The sequence below is a fragment of the Phocoena phocoena genome, chromosome 2, assembly GCF_963924675.1.
Source record: "Phocoena phocoena chromosome 2, mPhoPho1.1, whole genome shotgun sequence".
Classification (NCBI taxonomy): Eukaryota; Metazoa; Chordata; class Mammalia; order Artiodactyla; family Phocoenidae; genus Phocoena; species Phocoena phocoena.
In genome coordinates this window covers 144,651,761-144,672,813 of record NC_089220.1, presented here as the reverse complement: position 1 = coordinate 144,672,813, position 21,053 = coordinate 144,651,761, and the positions used below count along the sequence as shown (strand labels likewise).

The following is a 21,053-nucleotide window of genomic DNA, read 5'->3' as shown; positions in this document are numbered from 1 at the left end:
AATGATTCCTTCTAAGGTAGCTTTGCTGCAAGACACAGAACATTTTAGAAAACACCTGTTTTATTTTTCACCGAGATTCAGGAGAATATATATTGCATTGACCGAACCACAAGAAGCAACCAGGAAGAGGAAATCATCTGAGATCAGAAAGATTTCTTGGAAACGAAAGACAAGAGTGTTGAACCAGAGGACACGAGTGCAAGTAACAGCAGATGACAGACTCAGAAAATCAAATGAGTGACACAAGAAGCCAACTTGAGAAATTTTCCCAGAATGCAGAGAAGGTGGAGAGGTTCAAGTGAGGAGAGAAAATGTAAGCGGCATGGAATAGACAGACAGGGATCCAGCCAGTTGACTACAAACCTCTAAAGGAAGAAGAAAAGTTGCAGAGAAGCAAAACTGAAAGACAGTGGGCAGGAGAAAGTACTTGCAGATGGGAAGGACTCAGTGGCACCATCCCTGGAGAGCTGCCCTCAGCCCTTGGGTGAAAGGACTCCCTTAACTCAAGCCAGGTCCCCACCATGGGACTGCACCTTCTAGAAGGACAGTGCAACTCCTCACACACCATGGATCCCGAAGCATTCAGCCTAGACCTGACATCCTCAGTGGTGATTATTGGACCCCTCTGGCAAGGGTTTGCTTCTAGCACCTTCTTTTTGGGCTCCTTCTGCCACTGGAGGGGGGTAGAGAAAGTGAGAAAAGCCCTCCCTTTTCTTTTTTTTTCCAAGGGTTAATGGAATTTTTAAAAAGATTTATTTTTATTTTATTTATTTATTTATTGTTTTTGTTTTTTTTCAGTACCATGCAGCATGCGGGATCTTAGTTTTCCGACCGGGGATCGAACCCGAGCCCCCTTGCATTGGGAGTGGGGAGTCTTAACCACTGGACTACCAGGGAAGTCCCAAGCCCTCCCTTTTCTATCAACCTCCCTTGCCCCCTTCTTCTCTGTCGCAAGCCTCACAATCATTGTTGGTGATGGTGCCTCTGGCAACTCCAATGTTGCGTAAACCTATTCTGGACTTTAGTTGCCCTATCTGTAAAATGGGACGGCACAATAAAGAAGTGATAAAAACAGCTTTCATCCTGGATACCAGTTCTGCCAGACTGGGAGTAACTGCCTGGGGCTGTGTTGACCATTACAGGCTCAGCCTTAAAGACTGCCGTGACCCATTAGTAATGTCTGCCACGGATTCCGGATTCTGACCCAAATGGCTGGCTTGTGTGTTAGATATTTACCAGCCCTGCTAGAAGGGGTTTTCGGTCCCTCACAACACAAGCATCTTTTGACTGTAAATTCAGCCCTGCCTCTCTCTCTTTGCTCTCCCAATACTTTTTTTTTTTTGAGATTTTTTTTTTTGACGTGGACCATTTTTAAAGTCTTTATTAAAATTTGTTACAATATTGCTTCTGTTTTACGTTTTGGTTTTTTGGCTGCGAGGCATGTGGGATCTTAGCTCCCGGACCAGGGATCGAACCCATATCCGCTGCACTGGAAGGCAAAGTCTTAACCACTGGACCTCCAGGGAAGCCCCCCACTACTTCTTGACGAAACTCCAAGTGGCATTCCTGTCTCCCAGGCATCGAGAGGCCTGGGCTTGATTGGAAAGGGCTTCCCTCTTCTTCCTTCTGCAGGGGGAGTGCCCCGCCTTGGGTCTACCTGTCCTTGAGGTCACATGTTGGGGCAGAGCCTCAGGACCCAGGGCAGATGGAATGAGACTTCTTGGATCTTTGGGCTGCTGGTGGTTGATGACCTTCATTCTCTGGGACCTTCCTCTCAAACACTGCCACTAGCATCTACCCTCCAGAGGGCCAGGATGCAGTGTGTCGGGAGGGTAGCAGGAATACTCAGGGTGCATGGGACTAAATGTTTCTTTGTATTGCAAACCAAAAATCAGGACGCTCTTAATTCAGTCTGACAACAGGGTGGGGTATCTGAAATGGGAACCATGCCAGAAACTCAGAGGCTTACGGGGAACACATCTAGGGAATGTCCCCCCAGCCACGGACCCTCCAGCTACACCGCTGATGCCTTTTTCCAGCCAGGCTCTCTGTTGCCACTCTATCCCTGGCCACCAGGGGGCGCGCGTCACCGCCTTGGGTGCAACGCTAACACCTACAGAAGAAAACCCAACTCCTCACCTGTCACGTTACTATTATCTGACTCCTGCCCACCTCTTCAGCCCGCTGTATTGTTTAAGGAAATACAGTCGTGCTATAAAAAATAAGAGAAACAAAAAAGGAGGACAGACGAAGGAGCAAACAGCTTGTGAGCCATGGCAGGCATATATATACACTAAGTAAAGCATTCATGTACCAAATGTAAATAGGAGGGGTGGAAGGACCAAGCATGCACTAAATACTCACAAGGCACCAAACATTCAAGCTACACTTAATATTCACGAGGCATAGCATACACTCAATATTCATGTCTTAAGTCAGCCACCCACTGGCGACATCCATCCTGACCCTCTACCCTCTGTCCCAGAACTATAGATAAACCTGTAGCTCTTCTTCAGTCTAACTGGTGAGCTGCCACTGTGGCCAGACATACTTGCCCCGACTTCTCAGACAGAGCAAGCGTGTGCCCCTGGATCCACTGATCAAGCTTCAACTCTGGTCCTTGTAGCCGCTCCATCAACAAGGAAGGTAGATGGGGCAGGGAGAGAGGCTGGACAATGGCCATGGTGTAACTAGCTCACGCAACTACGTGTAACAGGCGCTAACCTACTGTCCCTTCTCTTTCCCCTGGTTTCTCACTAAGTGTTTAAAATTGATTCACTAGACTGTGTGGTTAAGCTTCTTAATTGGGTCTGCGCGCCTTTCTGTTCCAAGACCTCTGGGATAGTTTATCTGGTAGTGAACTTGGAGGCCGCAATTGCATTAAGGTTATTTCCCATAGGACATACCACTCTCCCAACCCTGCAGCCCCATGGAACGTTTTATCGTTCCCCAAACACACCATGTGCTTCGCTGCCTCTGCGTCTTTGCACATGCTGTTCCCTCTTCCCAGGATGCCCTTCCCCTTCCACCATTTAGCAAACCCTAACTTATCCTTTGAGGTCAGTTCTGATGTCCTCTTCTTGGGAAAGTCTTCCCCAGCTGTGCCAGGTGAACGAGTCACTCATTCTCTGAACCCTCGTTCGTAGCACCATACAAATTCTATTCTGTAGCACCCGCTAGCGTTTTACGAGTTCTATGTGTCTCTTTCTCTCACTAAATGGAGAACTCCCTGAGGACGGAGGCCACGTCTGCTCATCTCTGCTCCCTTGGCACCCTCGCAGGGGGACACTGCCCATGGGCCACTCCTGCCAAGGAGGCCACGCTTAAGTCTGGGAGCCGACAGGTCCTTGGAGTTGTCACTTTGACCTGGATATTCCATTCCCTTTATCACCATCAGAGTTTAAAACGCCGTTATTTTTTCTTTCAAAGGTGAGTTTATTTTGGTTTCATCTGCTCACTTTTACTGCCTCAAAACGCACTTTGCAGAATATAAGTAAGTACCCACTATACATTTAACCATCATTCTACATGTGGTTTTTAAAATTCATCGTTGAAACAAATCCAGGAGGTAGGCAGATGGGTGTTATCATCTCCCAATAACAGGTGAGAGATCCGAGCTCAGACGTGTTAAGTGACTTGTCCATAATCATACAGAGCAGAAGCTGTGGGCCAGGGCTCGTGCCTTCAAGTCCAGACCTTCCTTCTGGGCTCCAGCACCTTCGGCTGTTAAACAATGTAGCCATGGGGTGGGGTGGGGCTACTCCTCATAAAGTCAGCTGGATGCTTGAAAGCTCTGGCGTACACGACCCTGCCTGGGCTAGCTCCTAGCTGCTGGCGTGCTCGCTTCATCAGGCCTGCTGTCGAAACGGGGTGGGTGGGACCTTTCACGCCCTCACTACATAACGGCCTGCAGTTCCCCCGAGTGTGCACTTCAAGTAGCAAAGAGGCAGTGGGTCCCCAAGGTTTGCTTTGGGCAGGACAACACGCCTGGGGTCGGTTAGCTGGGTCCTGGCGTATGCCAGGTGGGCAGAGCAGCCGGGAATTCAACGGTTCAGATGGAGGCCAGGGAACCAGTGGGCCACCTGGGGGGGCACCGTGAGGGGGTCAGGCGAGCAGATGCTGGAGGAGAAGCAGGGCTGGTGCAGGCCAGGAGGTTGCGCTGCCCGGCGGGGCTCAGAGAGCTGAGCTCAGAGGATGGCAGCCCCCTCGCCCTTCCTCCCTGGCATTGCCCAAACGAAAGAAAAATAGTTCTTAAAAAAACAGAGTGCATGAAATGTCATTCCTGATGTTCTACGTTGAACAGCCTAATACGAAAATCCACATTTTCAAGACAAACAACTACAAAAACGAAGCCAAAGCCATCAACCAAATAGAAGTTAAACTGAAATCAAACACCTAACACACCCCAGAGATGAACCCCGGCATCTTCTGAGCCCCTTGTGGTCACTGTGTGGCCCTCGGTCTCTGGAGCTCAGCCCGGACAAGAGGGGGCTCAGGGCACTTACTTGATCATCTGTGGCACAGTGACCTTGGAATTTTCCTCAAATGCGTTCATCATGAGACCATTGCACCGGATGTTATCCACACACTGGAATCAGAGAGAGGACCCCCGGGTCAGAGCCTCCGTCTCCGTTCCGAGACCCAGGCCCAGCGGGGGTTCTGCTGAGCGAGGCTTCGCAGGCCCCGGCCTGACGCAGGGTCAAAGGGCGTCGTCCAGGCAAGGGCAGGGTCCACGCACAGCATCCCTTGGGTTCTGATGGGAAGTCAAGTCCCCAGCTCGGTGACCTTTTGGGGATGTATTCGACTTCCCTGGGCCTTCGTTTCCCTACCTGCAAAATGGGGATGATCATTCCTACGTCCTCGGGGTGTTTGCAGAAATGGAGGTGTCCGACCCTGGCCACTCTGTGGCTGACCTCTGAGGTCCAGCACAGAGGACAAGATCAGATCCACAGTGACCTGGGGCCTCTGTCCCGGGAGGCCAGCTCAACGGGTGCCGTCCTGCCCGCCCCCGTCCTCTGCTCACAACAGTGCCCACATCCTGAAGCCACAGACGGTTTTCCATAGTAAAAATCCTGCCTGGGGGTGGCAAGGCTGCCAGCACTAAGGGAGGAGATTGTACATTTTACTCAGCCTCTGAAAAAAATTCAAAATCCAAATCTTTCTTTGAATAAACAGTACGCACCCAAACAAAAAGAAAAGACACAGAGATAACATCTCTTTTTCCTTCTCATTGCCCCCTGCCCCAAGCTCTCACATTTCTGCCAAGAGAGGGTCTCTCCTTGGCCCGGGCTACGGGGTACTCTGTGGGGTCACATCACAGTATCTTCTGGTTTTGAGGATGTGTACGTGCGGGGAGGGGTCAAGGTCACCGGGAAGTGAGAGCAGAGAGGCGGGCACAGTGGGTCAGGGCCAGGACCCCTAGTTTTTCGTGGGCCCCAGGGGAAGGCTTGTGTCAGTGGCCCTTCCCAGCCCACTTTCTCCAGGTGCACACTCTGAGACTCCCTTTCGCTCTGGCTCCATCGGCAACCCTGCAACGCAGGGCGCCTGGCCACCGATCAGAGCTGCCTGGAGGCATCAGTGGGCCTGGGGGGCCCTGACGCCTGGTGGTATCAGCGATGCAGCCCTCAAGAGGACACAGGCCCGGGGGGTACCCTCCAGGCGAGCAGCCCTGAGCCTTTGATGGCTCCCTGACGACTAGAAAAGGCCATGCTTGAGCTTTCCAGTTTTTCGGTTTTCTCCGGGGCACGCTGGTTGTTTGTTTTTATTTTTTTATTTTTTATTTTTTTTTGCGGTACGCGGGCCTCTCACTGTTGTGGCTTCTCCCGTTGCAGAGCACAGGCCTCGGACGCGCAGGCTCAGCGGCCATGGCTCACGGGCCCAGCCGCTCCGCGGCATGTGGGATCCCCCAGGAACCGGGGCACGAACCCGCGTTCCCCGCATCGGCAGGCGGACTCCCAACCACTGCGCCACCAGGGAAGCCCTCACGCTGGTTGTTTGAAGCTGGGAGGGCAAGACTGAGAAAGAGCAGACGTCTGCTACTAGTTGTTCTCACGCTGCCACGCTGCAGGGCTGCGCGCTGGGCAGGCAGGGCAGCCCAGGTGTGAGGCGTAAAAATGAGGGGCAGGGAGTGAGTGGGGGGACTGCCCTGAAATACAGTAAAGGCTCTGTCCCCCAGTTCTCCATAAACACAGCTCCCAGGCCCCCTCCCCCGAAAGGGGGCCATCTCCAGCCTCGCCGTCCCCTTCCTCCCACCGTCAGCTGCTCTCCTCCACTGTGCAGAGAGCAGGCGGTCCAGAGAGGCTCCTGTGCTCCTGGGACGGGGCTGGGCTGACCCATTGCAGGCCCTGGCTGGGCCCAAGGAGAGGCCTGTCCCGGGCCAGCAGCCCGGTGCTGCCGACAGCCTCTTTCCAGACTCAGAACTCTGCCCTGGTCCTGCAAGTGACCGCAGCCCTCTGGGTCTGCTCTCTGGTCCCTGGGAGGTCTGTGCTTCCTGTGACTCTCCCAGTGGGGTGCCAACCCTAACGCTGGTGCAGGCAAACCTTCCCTCCTGCAGAGCGGACTCCGGGCTTTGCGGGCCCTTTGCTTTCTCTGCTGGCTTTGCTACACAGACTCTTCTGTGGTACCAATGGCCTGGGGCGTGTGCTGAAACGTAGGTTCCCAGGCCTCGTGCCAGAGACTTGGATGTAGTAAATCTGAGGGGACCAGAGGGGAGCCCAGGAGTCTGGAGTTTTAAAAACTGCCCTAGGGACGATCCAGAGGCAAGGGGCTCCTAGACCACACTCTACGGGGGGCCCAGGGGACTCTGCGAGCTGGACAGCTAGCTGGGCTCAGCCTTGGCTGGTAGAGATACTCACGTCTTTTCCATTAGAACCCTGTAGCTGCCTCCCGCCCCCCACCAGCTTTGGCATGAAGGGACCACTTGCTTTCAAGGACAAGTGATGCCGCTCACCTGGCTGATGTCACTGGTCCACGCCGCCTTCTCCTGTCTGGATGAGGCCACGAGGATGACTGTGAAGGGCGGGGAATCTTTTGGTTCCACCCCGATCTTAAAATCCAAGTGGTCTATGTCTTGGCCGGATCCTTTGGCTTCCAGGTGCAAAACACGGAGTTAGCCGAATGAGTGTGGGCCTTTCTGAGTTGGAAAACGACTGCACGATACCTGCCTCGCCCCACTGGTGAAGGCAGCAGTAGGACACCAGGCCACTTGCTAATTTCAGAACATCTTTTTTTTTTTTCTTAAGGTGAGGAATCCCCACTTCAAAGATGGAGAAACTAAGACCTAGAGTGCAGAGTAGCTTACAACCACACAGGGACAGCTCCGATTCCGAGCTGGGAGAGCCTTTCGGAATCACCAGTCGGCTCTACCCTCACCAGGCCAATGGGGAGCTGAGGTCTCCGGGGAGGACTTTCATAAGACCCCCAGCCGGGCAGCGGCTAAGCAAGGTCTAGAACTGGCCTCACGGCTGGGCCCTCCAGCTACGCCAAGGTGATACAGGGGCCAGGAGGAGAACTTTAGATCTTAAGCTTTTATGGACCCAGCTGGACATTTAGCTCAGTTGAGAGCTCCCCAAAGCCAAAGTAAATTCTAGGTATTTTTATTACTGCTCTTAACCCGAAGGATTCCTTGAACTCTTTATGTGGAAAGACTAAGATCACAGTTCAGAGATTCCTTGCAACACGGACACATTCATCAGGGGTCCCCTGAATGGGGTGGAATGTTGTGGAAGGTCTGCTACAGCTCTGGTCTCTGCTTGCTGGCTGTGTGACCCTGGGGTGATACCCTTCCCGCTCTGGGCTTCAGACGTCCTCCTGTGCAAGCAGAGTGGGGTTGTGACGGCTCTGAGGTCCCCGACCCTTCCAGTGCTGACACTTGAGAATGTGAGGGCACTGGAGAGCCCGCTCCGTGTGGTGACTCGAGGATGGGATGATGCTGGCTCCTCAGAAGTGGGGTATCTGTGTTGAGTGGGGGATGCATGGGGCCACGCCTCTCTCCCTTTCCTGGCCCTGGAGGGAAAAGGGCTTTGGGGACTGACAGTTCCCCTTGAATCGGGGCCAGCTGTGGCCAAGACTGAAGACCATGCCGGTAAGAGCTCCGGGTAAATTGCTGCACATGTATTTTTGCCTTGGTGGGGTTGGAGGGGGCGCTTGGCTCCGCCCCCGGTGGAGGGTCACGAAGGGCGCAGAGCCCAGCTCCCACTGCGGCTGACCAGGGCACGCGCGCACGTGTGTGTGTGTGTACTACGCCCCCAGCCCCCAGCAAACCCTGAGCCCGAGCCCAAGCCATGCCGGGACTGGGATCTGGGGTCCTTCAGACACAGCCCTGCTTCGAGGAGCCCCACCTTGGGGAAAGGCAAAGATGGAGAGTCCAGCTGGTGCACCCCCAGGGGAGGGCCTCCAGAACCTTGCTGGGGGGCCAGTGAAGGAGGGAGACGAGGACCAACTTTGGTCCAATCAAGAGACAGTAGTGACCCTACCCCTTCACCTAAAGTAATAAGCCCATCCCCCAATTCTGATTCCCCGGGGAGAGAGATCCCACGGACACCCCTACACAGTGGCTTTCCGAGCACCTGGGCACCACCTTCCCCCAGCTCCCCGCCCAGCCCCTTCTGGTTTGCTGGGGCCCCACTCACATGCCCCCTTCTCCCCAAGTCTTGCCTCCCATCCTGGTCACTCCAACACCACTGCGGGGGACCGTTCCCTTGCACTCCCTCTGGTGGTGGCACGTGTGTCCCTGCACACCCCACCCGTTTCCACTGGAGAACAGAGATAGGCCCGGCGCCTCCCCAGCCTCTTCCTCGTGGCCCAGTGAGCCACGCACATGGATGCGTGAAGGAGGGGTGCTCACTGAGAAGTGTGACCCCCAAACCCAATGGCACCGAGTCCAGGGACCCAAGGAGCTTGGAAGGAACCAGGAAGGGGGAGGAGGCTGTCACCTGCAGGGCCAGAGAGCTCCTTCTCTAAAGACCCAGGACCAGCCTCTCCGGGTCCTGCATCCTCCCTTTCCTCCAAAGAAAAAACACCAATGCCCGGGCCCAACCTTTCAGGGTGAGTGTGTGTGCGTCTGTGTGAGCACACACAGGCTTGTACATGACTTGCACACTTACCTTCTTCCTCCGTGCTTTCTGGCTCCTCCAATAAAGTGCAGTCAATGAGGGATATGACTCCATTCTGAAAAAGAGCAGGGGCCACCTTGAATCAAAGCGAGAGATGTGCTAGTTTTAGAGTTCCAGAAAATCAGGGTGAGGAGTCGGCACCCACATATGTATGTGGACGTTACCTGCCAAGTGGGTATTTTGGTTTTCAAGTTGAAGAACTTTATCTCCATATAGGAAGCCCAGTGAAGTGGCTCAAATGGGATTGCTCAGAGACGCCTTCCCCTAAGGAGGGCCAAGGTCGGGCTGGGGGTGGAGGGGCTAGAACCTGGCTGGCACGGCCTTTTCTTGCCCTACAGCGGCTCTGAGGCATCACCTGGTAGCCCTAAGTCTGAAGTTTGAACTCCCTCATTTTAGGCTAAACCCTGCATGTTACCAATAGGGAAATAGGACCCATTTATAGACCTGTCTCAGGTGTTGTTATTCCTGTCTCAGGTGTTGTTGTTCCTGTCTCAGGTGTTGTTATTCCTGTCTCAGGTGTTGTTGTTCCTGTCTCAGGTGTTGTTGTTCCTGTCTCAGGTGTTGTTATTCCTGTCTCAGGTGTTGTTAGTTATTCCTGTCTCAGGTGTTGTTGTTCCCATTTTACAGATGAAGAAATGAGATCAGGGAGTTAAGCGTCTTGCCCAAGGTCACCTGGTAGGTAAGTGGCAGAGTCTGGAAAGAGCCTCATGGGCCTGTTCCCAGCTCAAGGTCAGTGGCTGGCTTTTAATTATTAGGACTATCTGGAAAAACGCCTCTTATCCTTGAGTGTCTGAGCATCTTTTAGGTGTGAGATCCCTTGATCCTGTAGTGAGAAATGAACGTAACCACCACTGTGCTGGTTGTAAAGCACGTCCACGAATTCTCTGATACCCCGTCTTTCAAAAGGTGAAGGCTACTTCCCTTCCTCTTGAGTGTTAACTGTACTTAGTGACTTGCTTCTCATTAAGAGAATAAAGCAGGAGTGACGGTGTTCAGCTTTGGGGTCTGCAGCCTCCTGCTTGCTCTCTTGTTGTTTCTTGGACCACTTGTTCTGTGGGAAGCCAGTTGCCGTGTCATGAGGAGAAGGCTACAGATGAGGGACGAGGCCTCCTGCCAACAGCCATGTGTGGGAGCCACGCTGGAAAAGGATCCTGGCCCCAGTTGAGCCTCAGATGACTGCAGCCCCAGCTGCCATCTTGACTGCAACCTCGTAAGAAACCCTGGGCCACGTATGTCCACCCAGCTAGGTAGTCCTGACTTCCTAATGTGCAGAAACTGTTTGAGACAACAAATGTTTGTTTTAAGCCACTCCAGGGGACTTCCCTGGTGGTCCAGTGGTTAAGACTCCACACTTCCACTGCAGGGGGTGTGGGTTCAATCCCTGGTCCGGGAACTAAGATCCCACATGCTGTATGTGGTGTGGCCAAAAAAAAAAAAAATGGCACTCCATTTGGGGGACAGCAACAGATAAATAACATAATAGCTGACAATAACAGAAACCTGGCCAGGTGGCTAATCTATACGTGAAAATGTCTGCAGGGCAGGCTGCCACCTGGAAGGCAGAGGGGGACCTGGAGAAAGTATCAAGAGTGGGCCCCCGAATCCTGCATTCTGCTTCTTGTTTGGTTCTTTGGTGGCCCTGGGGGAGCCCCCCAGGCCTTGTTGGGCCTTAACCTGACCACTGATGTCACTGGGCTGGGTAATCTCCAAAGCCCATCTAGCTCTAACCTTCTCTTACTTTAAGTCCCAAAAAATTCTTACGGTAGTTTTAGACCTTGGGGAGTTGTAGCAGTCCCTTTTAGGAGGACTGAAGGCGTTCGATTTCCAATGGCAGAGTATTTAACAAGAAGTGGTCTGAATTTTAGCTTTGGTTTCAGAACACAGACTCTGGAGCCAGACTGCCTGGGTTCAAATCCCTGCTCTGCCACTTGCTGGCTGTTTTTAGAAGCCTCAGTTCCCTTATTTATACAACAGGGAAAGTAACAGTTACCTGCCTCCGTGGGTTGTTCTATGAATTAAATATACATGATGTATTTGGGCTAGTGCCTGGCTCATAGTAACCATCATGCAAAGGCTTGCTATTATTATTATTATTATTACAAGTTCATACTACATAAGTAAGAGTGACAACGACTATTACCTGTTGAGCACTTACTACGTACCAGGCATGGGGCCATGTGTTTTGCACCCACTTCCTCACTTAAGCCTCATAGCACTCCCATGAAGTAGGTATTTTCACTCCCATTTAAAAAAAAAATAAATTTATTTATTTATCTTATTTATTTTATTTTTGGCTATGTTGGGTCTTCGTCGCTGTACACGGGCTTTCTCTAGTTGCGGCGAGCGGGGGCTACTCTTCGTTGCGGCGCGCGGGCTTCTCATTGCGGTGGCTTCTCGTGTTGTGGAGCACGGGCTCTAGACACGTGGGCTTCAGTAGTTGTGGCATGCAGGCTCAGGACTTGCGGCTCGCGGGCTCTAGAGCGCAGGCTCAGTTGTTGTGGCGCACGGGTTTAGTTGCTCCATGGCATGTGGGATCTTCCCAGACCAGGGCTCGAACCCGTGTCCCCTGCATTGGCAGGTGGATTCTTAAGCACTGTGCCACCAGGGAAGCCGTTCACTCCCATTTTGCAGGTAAGTAAACTGAGGCTTGGTGAGGTCACCCACTGGTAAGTGGCAGGGCTAGAATTTGAGTAGCTCTCAGATTCCATGCTCTTTACCAATATGCTAAGAGACTTTGAAAACTCAAACAAATAAACAACCCCCCAAACCAAAATAAGATAAAACTAACAAACATAAAAGCACGTGCTTTCAGACTAAAAAGCCGTCTTGAAGTCTCCAGTTCAACCTGCCCCTACTGACCCCCACCTGCTGGGGGAACCGTCCCCCCAGCCTGGACAGAGATCTTCCCAGGAGGAACTCCAGAGCTAGTAAATAATGAAGGCTTTCCTTGATACATAATTTGGTTGAAACTGGAGTCTTCAGTGTTTGTAAATTAATTGCCCCTTGTGCAGTCGACCAACTAATGCGTTGACATGTTAACATCAGCAGTATATTCCCCGAGGCCACTGCTTGATCAATTAGCTCTGCAGGAGGTTACGGGCCAGGCATCCAGGGTCTGGAAGAATGGTTTCCCTGATGCTCTGGCTTAATTAAGGGCACCTTCTGGCCCTTTCCAGGCCACAACGCGTTCAGATTTAAAATCTCCAGAAGCGAGCTTCCACGGGGATGGACGCAGTGCCAGGGAGACTGTCGCTTACAGAGGCAAGGGCTTCATACTTCCCAGAGCAGATTTACGGGCACCTGCCTGCATCTGTGCACGCCTCTGCTGAGGACAGTCGTCCCTGTTTTGCAGATGAGGAAGTGAGGTGTGAACAGGCGCGGGACGTTTCCAGGGTCACACATATGTAGCAGACAGAGGTGGGACCGGATCGTGAGCTCACAGCAGCGGGATAAGCCGTGTGCTGTGCCGGGAAGCAGGAGAGTCTTGTGCTGGTGGAGTGAGTGCCTGAGGGCGTCAAGAGGGGGCGCTGTCTGACCTCTTTTTTTTTTCTTTGCGGTACGCGGGCCTCTCACTGCTGTGGCCTCTCCCGTTGCAGAGCACAGGCTCCAGACGCGCAGGCTCAGCGGCCATGGCTCACGGGCCCAGCCACTCCGCGGCATGTGAGGTCCTCCCGGACCGGGGCACGAACCCGTGTCCCCTGCATCGGCAGGCGGACTCCCAACCACTGCGCCACCAAGGAAGCCCTCTGAGCTCTTTTTGGTTGGAAATGAGACAAAGGCTCTGGCTGCTGCTCTGCCCTCAGCCAGGTGCCACCATCCTCCCCGGCCCCTCAGATACACGTGCACGGGCCTTTGAAGGTCTTGTCTGGACCCCCCTGGCTCCTCCGCCCCAGCCCCCAACACTGGGGGCTCCTTGAGGGGTCTTCGTGCTCGCTTTCCCACTTCCCACGATTTCTCCAGTAGAAAATCCGTCAGTGGCCTTCTCATTCCAAGCCGCCAGTCAGACGGGGGCGCAGGCGTGCACACTCACGCCTCTCTGACACCCTGGTCCACCCGGGGCCCCGCGGTCAGGGTCAGTCGGGACCCCTAGCGTAAAGGCGGTGTCTGACCTCCAGCCCCAGCAGCTTCGCTCCCGCCGTCCCTACCTTGGTCAGGTGAAGCTTCCCACCAGAGCCTCTGGTACAGATGATCAGATGCTTAGAAAACAGGAAGCACTGTCGCTCGCCCTCTTTCTTTAGGGACAGAGAGCCCAGGCGCCCCCTGGTGATCTTGCCCTTTTCAGACATGGGCACCTGGATGAGGGAGCCTGCGGATGGAGGAGAGAGAGCCTGAGTGCATCCACCGGAATGACCCTCCGCCTCTGACCTGGCTTTGAGGCTGCAGGTGGGGTTGCGATGCCAGCAGCCAGGGCAGTGGGACAAGGCAGTCCTAGTTCTTGGTAGCAAACATGCACCTTGGACCCTCCCTCCAGCCCCTCCTCAGGGCCGGGTGGTGGGGTTTGGGGGGTGGAGAATGACGAGAGAAGCTCCATGCAGGACCTTTGACCTCCCAGCCGGGGCCAGAGCCTTGGAAAGCAAAGGCACCCCAAAGGACGTGGCCCATGAGGTGAGAATGCAGGGCTGGGCTGAGGTCTGGGGGTGGCAGGAGGTGGAACAAGCGGGGAGCTGGCTCTGGCCCAGAGGGATTAACAAGATCCACTGGGCACCTGCTGTCACATGCAGCCACCGCAGACACGGCCGATTGGTCACAGCACGGTCTGCTGCAGGGCCCAATGCCGCCTCCTCGGGAAGCCCTCCCTGACTCTCCCCAGCCCTGCTCTGGGCCGCCATCTGCCTCCTGCCCACGCTCATCACTGCACAGAACCCTTTCCTGTATCCTGACTCCCTCTCCCCTGCACAGTCAGTTCTGGAGGGCGGGGCAGAGTCTATTCTCTGGGCGTCTCTGGAGACCTGAGTTGGCCTGGCATGAATAGGGCAGGTGTCCTTGGTGGTGGCAGCACGACTGAATAAATGAGAAAGGGCTTGCTGGGTTCCCCTGTCTGATCTTCCCCACCCCTCAGGAGGGGAAGAACTGCTTTGGCTCAGGGTGATGGAGCAGATTCCTGGTCTCTGGGGACACTGCTGACCCCAAGATAGGTCATTCTTCCGGCCACCTCCAGCTTGGGCATAGCACAGCTCAGGGGGAGCTGGGAGTCAGGCTAGGCTGGCTCTGGGCTCAGCAGGTCCCAGGGTGGGCCTGTGGGAAGGACACAGGGGCTCAGAACAAACTCCACATTGAGGATACTCAGGCCAAGGGCAGCGGGGGGCAGAGGCCGCTGCACAGGCCAGCAGGAGGTGCTAGGAAGCTCTTCATCTAGTCAGAGAACCCCAACTCGACGGAAGGAAGGCGGGAGGTCCATCCCGAGGTGGAGTCACCTCTAGCGCACGCGAGCACAAGCTGAGTTTCCCATAGGACATGGAATCTGAACCTTCAAGGCATCGCAGCTCTGACATCCCCGAGTTGGAAGTCAGTCCCCTGGGCCACAGAGAGCCTCTCCTGCCCCTCTCAATAGGGCTGTGACCCTCAAAACTGTCCCCAAGGTCAGCTGAGGCCCAAGGGTGAAGGGAACCCTACCCAGGACCACTGGGACCATGGCCTCCCCCAAGAGGCGAGGGATGCCGAGCAAAGGACAGAGGGACTGACGCACGCCAACTCCATCTCGGACCCTGAAAATTCTTGTGATCCACGGGGCCAGTTGGAATCTGTCCTCATCCTCCGCCCCCTACTCTCTCCCCAAAAGGACATGTCAATGTTTTACTATGATGTACAATAGACAAACCAAGACCATCTGGGAAGAATTATGTTTACATCTGGAGAGAAGGAAACTGTGAAAACCAATAATACCAGCATCGATATCTATAGATACCGACATGTACATGTAGCTGTCGCATTCCCCCCGCGGGCCCGGAATACTCTGCAATCACGCTTGCAGGTTTTGGCAGGCAGCAGCCCAACCAACTGGTGGTGTCCTGAGTGCCTCGTGCCTCTCGCTGCTGGGGCCAGCTTGGTGGGGGGTGGGAGAGGCAGGGCGCACAGGCCATACCTTGCCTCACAAAGGTCTGGCTGGTGTCCAGGAGGATTTCACAGCCTTCAATGATCATGCGCTCAATGGCCAGGTTTTTCCGGATGTTCTCTGTTTCACTTACTTCGTCGTGCATTATCCTGTGGGGACAGGAAATGACAATCAGAGACAGGCCGCCCTCACCTCCCAGGGTGGAGGGAATGCTGGGTCTCTGGCTGGACCTCGGAAGAAAGCCTGGATTCTCAGGTGGAACCTGTTGTCGTGAAAGGGGAGAGAGCGTGCATCTCTCGAGTACCCGCCGTGTGTGTGCGCTTCACAGGCGTGATCTCATTTTATCCTCTGACAGCCCAAGGAGGCTGAGAAGCAGGTCTGTCTGATTTTAAAAAGTGTGAACCGGGGACTTCCCTGGTGGCGCAGTGGTTAAGACTCCACGCTCCCAATACAGAGGGTCCCGGGTTCGATCCCTAGTTGGGAAACTAGATCCCACATGCGTGCTGCAGCTAAGACCCAACCAACTAAATAAATAAATAAAATAAAAACTTTTAAAAATTGGCACGTGATTACCAATAATGATTGTGAAGCTGAAATAAACTTAAAAAAAAAAGCCTGGGGCTTCCCTGGTGGTGCAGTGGTTGAGGGTCCGCCTGCCGATGCAGGGGGACACGGGCTCGTGCCCTGGTCCGGGAAGATCACACGTGCTGTGGAGCAGCTGGGCCCGTGGGCCGTGGCCGCTGAGCCTGCGCGTCCGGAGCCTGTGCTCCGCAACAGGAGAGGCCACAACAGTGAGAGGCCCGCGTACCGCAAAAAACAAAAAACAAAAAACAAAAAAACTGAACCACATGGAAGAGAGACAGCAGAACTGGAGGAAGATGGGAGTAGAGGGGACAACCTTTGTTCATTACCCTGCCCCTCATCCCACTATTGGCCTTATTTCCATCCAAAGTACAAACCAAGCTCATTCCTGCCTCAGGACAATTAGTACTTGCTGTTTCTTCCCCCTACACACTCTTTAAAGGGTTGTTTCCTTAATGTTTGGGTTCTGGAATGGCTTATTTTTGGAGCACCAGTCAATCCAGCTGGCTCAGGGGAAGACTGACTTCAGTTTACCTCTATAGGCTCTGGCACGACCAGGAAGTTAAGCAGGAAGTTAAGCTTGCCCCTTCATCTGAGAATACAGACAACTTTTTGTCCTTGTTCTGACTGCTGCAACACCCCTCCTCTCCAGGAGGCGGCACTGTTTAACTGTTTTTGTTTTTATTTTAAAGAGCGTTGGTGGGAAAAGGTAGGTGTGAACTGCCAACTTTGCTAGGACCCTGGATGGGTCTCCAGGAGCCTTGGGAAAGTAGTGAATCCTTTTTATTTTTTGGAGGGGGTCTGGAAAAAGTACCCCACCTACTCTAAGGAAAGCACAAAGCCTCCTATTTGTCTGCTGATGCATGAAATTCCACAATTAAGATCACTAAGAGAGCTGATTAATGTGTGTGTGGCTTACAGAGTTCTCTCACAGTCATTATCCAGTTTAAACCCTCCAACAATGAGAGATGACACTGGTGGATCTGGAGCTGTGATTAGTGGAATCAACACGATCCTGAACGAATTACTCAACCCTTCTAATCCTTACTTTCCCATCTGTAGACTGTTGTTGGGTGAGGATGGAAAATAATGCATTTCACGGGCTGACCTCATGCCTGGCACATGACAGGTGCTGGAATAAAGGGTGGTGATCATTGCCATTATCAGGGCTGCAAAAATGGTATTGTAAAGAAAAAAAAAATAGGTGGTATACTGCAACTCGTTATTTCTTCTGGGTATCAGACTGGGGCATCGAGATGCGGTCTCTGCCTTAGGAGCCACGGTTCTCCACCCACATGCCCCTCCTCCCATCCAGGCCCCAGCGATGCTCTTCTCAGAAGCCCAGGCCTTAGCCTTCTTCTGGAAAAGACATGGGACAGGGAGGCACCTTTCAGGGCATCTGCAGTTCCATGGATAGGGATTCATTTTTGGAAGTAGCCCAAGGCAATCAGGACCCTCTCTCTTGATGAGGGTGGGGACTTTGCTGAGGCTAGATTTGCTAAAAAATAAGGGGGTGATTCCAAGGTAGCCAAACTAGTTTTGCTGTTAGACATGGATAAACTTCAGCTGCTCAGGGTCAGTGGCCCCAGGCTGGGATTTGTGCTGGAGGGGCCGCCACTGCACACGCAGCTGGGGGTGCTGGGCGGGGCTCCAGGAAGGCAGCCCGGGGTTCCGGGGCCTCAGGCTCCTGGGGGAACTGGAAGTGAGGACCTGGGTTATCAGTGAGCCCAGGAGTTAGGGGCTCTGGAGACAAAGTGGGACAAAGGCCAGAGGTAGGAGACAGCCAGTCCCGAGGGGAGAGGGCTGCAGGGTTCTGAGCACTGCCAGGGAGGGCTTGGTTGCTGGCTTCCTGTCAGGGCTGGAGCTTTCCTCAGGGCCCAGGGGAGGGCGCAGGAGGAAGAAAGGGCTGTTGTCACGTGATGGGAAAACGCTTTTCTGTGCTGCTCGGGCTGGGTTCAGGGCCAGGTGCAGGTGATCAGGGGGACAAAAGAAAAGCCGGCTGCACACCCAGGACCCGGGGGGAGGGGGGAGGGGATTGGGGAGCTGCCTGCACTGGGACAGGGCATCCCGCTGTGTCGAGGAACTCACAGCCTCAAGGGGGTCCCAAGTCTTCTGCTTGGGGAAGAGTACACAGGATCTGGCTCCCTGGGGCATGAGAGAACTGGGGTCCACGCCCCCTGATGGATTTGTTTGTCTGCAATCACGCCCTGATTACATCTCCTCCCTAATCCTCCGCTCTGGGGCCTGTGCCCTGCCCTGGTCCAGCCTGGTCCTCCCTCTGTCCAGCCGGGAGCCATGGCCTCACCGGCTGCCACTCGTTGGACTTGGGCAGCCTTTTAGGGCTCTGAATGGCCGGCAGGGCCCCGGGCAGGGCTGAGGGCTGAACCCCACACCCTGCAGACCCATCCTCCTTTGCAGCTCCTGGCCACCTATCTCTGACCACAAGGCCCCTCCTTACCTCTTGGCCTGCACCGGTGGAGGCCCCAGGCTCAGCCCTTGGTTCATACCTCATGCCCACCTAAACTCACTCCCTTGGTGATCTCACCAGCCTTGTGACTCTAAATACCATCTCCGAGCTGACGATCTGGTATATCTTGGCTCCCTGAACTCCAGACTCAAACACCGACTCCCTTTTTGTCATTTCCACCGCTGTTGTCCATCTCAGGTCCAAGACACCCCCAAGTAAAACTCCAACGCGGCGAGGAAGACTCCCCCCTCCAAACCTGCCCCTCTGGCTCCTTCTCCATCTTGCACAACGGCAATGAATCCTTCTGGCTGCTCGGCAGAAAACTCTGGAATCACCCTCGACTCTCATTTTCTCTCTCTCTCCTCACCTCTCATCCATCAGAAACTCTTGGAGGTTCCACCTTCAGAAAACTCCAGAGTCCTCACCTCCACGGCCACCCCCTGGTGTGGTCGTGTCCCCTGTTGCCGGGGGCTGTGCCTCCCTCCAGTCCTTTAGCTCCTGCCCGTGCAGCGAGGAATTCCTTGGGCTTCGGGGAGTGAGGGAGGACAGGGGAGGGCCTTGACTAGGGGGGGCTGCGGCCTCTGACGGTGGCCCAATCATGGCCTGTCCCCCCACGGACACTGCCTGCTGCTGAACGGAGCCTGAGGCACATGAAAGCCCGACACCCAGGACGCCTGGGGCTCCTAAAGCCACCGGTTTTGACACATGGACACTGGAGAACCGAGGAAATGGGCAGAGAGTGCCTGCGAGTCCTGGGCAGATCCCTGAGCTGGAAGATGGGCCCACTAAGTGCCCAGGGCCCTTCCTCGGACCCCATCTGTGCCAGGGACAGCGTACCCTCCATCCCACCTCACTGGGTGCCCACCTGGGCTGGAGCTGTAAACCCCTCAGACTGCTCCTGGGGACCCGGCTTCCAGGTGGGACAAGCTGTGGGTGCCCCCACCTCGGAATCCTAACCGGAGCACGAGCTTTTCCCATCTGGGGCTTGGCAAACCCCGGGTGGGGGCACCCTCAGCCTGGGCCTGCCCACCGGTGTGGGACCCCAGCGGGGCTCACCTGGACAGCTCCTCCAGTTTGGACTTGGCGTAGTCCAGGCTGTTGCGCTCCACGTGCTCATGAGGGGTGTGGGCCAGGAGCTCGTGCAGCGTCAGGATGTACCTGGGGATCTGCAGTGGGGAGAGGTGGGGACAGGGCCAGAGGGCCGGAGAGACAGAGGCAGGGAGAGAGATACAGCGATGAAGCAAGAGAGAGACGGAGAGACAGAGCAGGGTAGACAGATGGGGGGGAAGGGTGGGCAGAGAAGGGGACCCCCATGAGCGGGGTTGAGGAAGGACATCCACTGCACTTCTGATCCCGGACTCTCTGAACTTGGAGGCTCTTCCAGGGTCTTGTCTGGGACGAGAGCCCAGAGCTTGAGGTTCTGCCCCGCAGAAGGCAGGACCTGGAGATGGACTCAGGACCAGGAGCTGCCCCTCACTTTCCGCACGGCCTCCCCCAGCCAGGGTCGGCGGAGGGTCCTAACCCCGTTCGTTCTCCAGGCCACCGGGGGTTTGCACGGCCGTGGCCCTCGGCACTCTGCGCCCCGGCCGCCAGTCAGCCGCAGCCCTCCCGGCGCATGCGCCCTGGCAGACGGGGCGGGCCCACCTGGAACATGGGGTAGGTGAGGAAGGTCTCCAGCGTCCTCTCCTCGCAGTCGGGCTTGGCCTCGTAGTGCTTCAGCAGCTTGTCGAAGTCGCGGTTCTGCTTGCAGTGCGCCAGTATCTGCAGGCTGTACTGGTGGTTGCGGACGAACTCCTGGTAGATGTTGAGCATGGGCAGCAGGATGTCGAACAGGTCGGCTGGAAGGAGGCGGGACTCAGCGGGCAGCGGGGGCGCCCTCGGCTCCCCCAGCCCCCCCGGGGAGGTCGGGGCGTGGCTCAAAGCCCCATCGGAGTCATCGGAGATGACTCTGGCACCACTGCCCTCTCCTAGGCCAGACAGGGTGGCCCCAGGCATTGAGACCACAGCAGATTCACAGGTTTTTGAGATAGAGCCCTGTCTAGTCTGACACCTGTGTACCGGAAGTCAGAGAAAGGAGGTATAGAGGGTGCTGCGGTGTGTCCCCCGGAACCCCTTGTGGACCCAGGCACTTGCTCCCCAGCTGCCACCAGTGCGGGTGGCTCTCAGCTGGGTTCGCCCTTGCTGGGAACTGCTCTCAGCTGAAGGAAGCTGCCTTGCACAAGCTGGAGCCCAATGACAGGTCCAGGTCAGGGTGTGAAGGCCGGCCCCTGCCTCGATGGAGGACGTCCCTGAAGGGCCACCTCAGTTCCCGAGCTTCCCTGGGGTTGGCTGAGGCCCCTGTTGTAAATGCTTTGTAGTCCACTCCCCCCAGTGCCCTGGCTCTGCCAGGCTGTTATGCTGAGGGGTCCCCAGGGGCCCCCCTCCCAGAGTGTCCCACCTGTGACTGTGACCTGTCAGAGGTCACGAGGTGAGTCAGGACCTGGCCTGGAACCAGGCTTTCCAACTCCCCCATTCCAGCACTTTCCACCCCATGATATGCTTTCCTGAGTCTCTGTCCCTTCACCTGTTGTCCCCTTTGTCCCTCTGTCCCTGTCCTTCCAGACCTCCCCAGCTCTGCAGCCCCTGGCTCAGTGAGGTGGACCCCCTGCTCAACCCCCCGTCTGTCTCAACCTCCTGGGTATCTAACATCCTGTCCTTCTAGCTCCCCAAAGCCCAAACCTGCCTTTCAACACTTGATGGGATGGGATGGACCCTCTAAAACCTCTGCTTACTAACCCCATTAAAAAGAAAGACAGTGCAACTAGAAATGATCATACAAAGTGAAGTAAGTCAGAAAGAG

At 55.0% G+C, this 21,053-nt stretch overlaps 1 protein-coding gene across 2 annotated transcripts in view; it reads right to left on the bottom strand.

Annotated features, from left to right (window-relative positions):
* RASGRF1 (Ras protein specific guanine nucleotide releasing factor 1) overlaps positions 1-21,053 on the bottom strand; it is a 103,814-nt gene that overhangs the window by 38,094 nt on the left and 44,667 nt on the right. The window contains exons 7-15 of one of the 2 annotated variants that reach the window (XM_065871293.1): positions 19,859-20,052; positions 19,271-19,380; positions 15,196-15,314; positions 13,259-13,419; positions 9,105-9,168; positions 6,950-7,086; positions 4,506-4,588; positions 4,418-4,428; positions 2,975-3,002 (exon numbers count right to left, since the gene is read on the bottom strand). In XM_065871293.1, coding sequence (XP_065727365.1) covers positions 2,975-3,002; positions 4,418-4,428; positions 4,506-4,588; positions 6,950-7,086; positions 9,105-9,168; positions 13,259-13,419; positions 15,196-15,314; positions 19,271-19,380; positions 19,859-20,052 — 907 coding nt within the window. The remainder of the gene's footprint in view (positions 1-2,974; positions 3,003-4,417; positions 4,429-4,505; positions 4,589-6,949; positions 7,087-9,104; positions 9,169-13,258; positions 13,420-15,195; positions 15,315-19,270; positions 19,381-19,858; positions 20,053-21,053) is intronic. The other variant, XM_065871294.1, reaches the window with a different exon arrangement.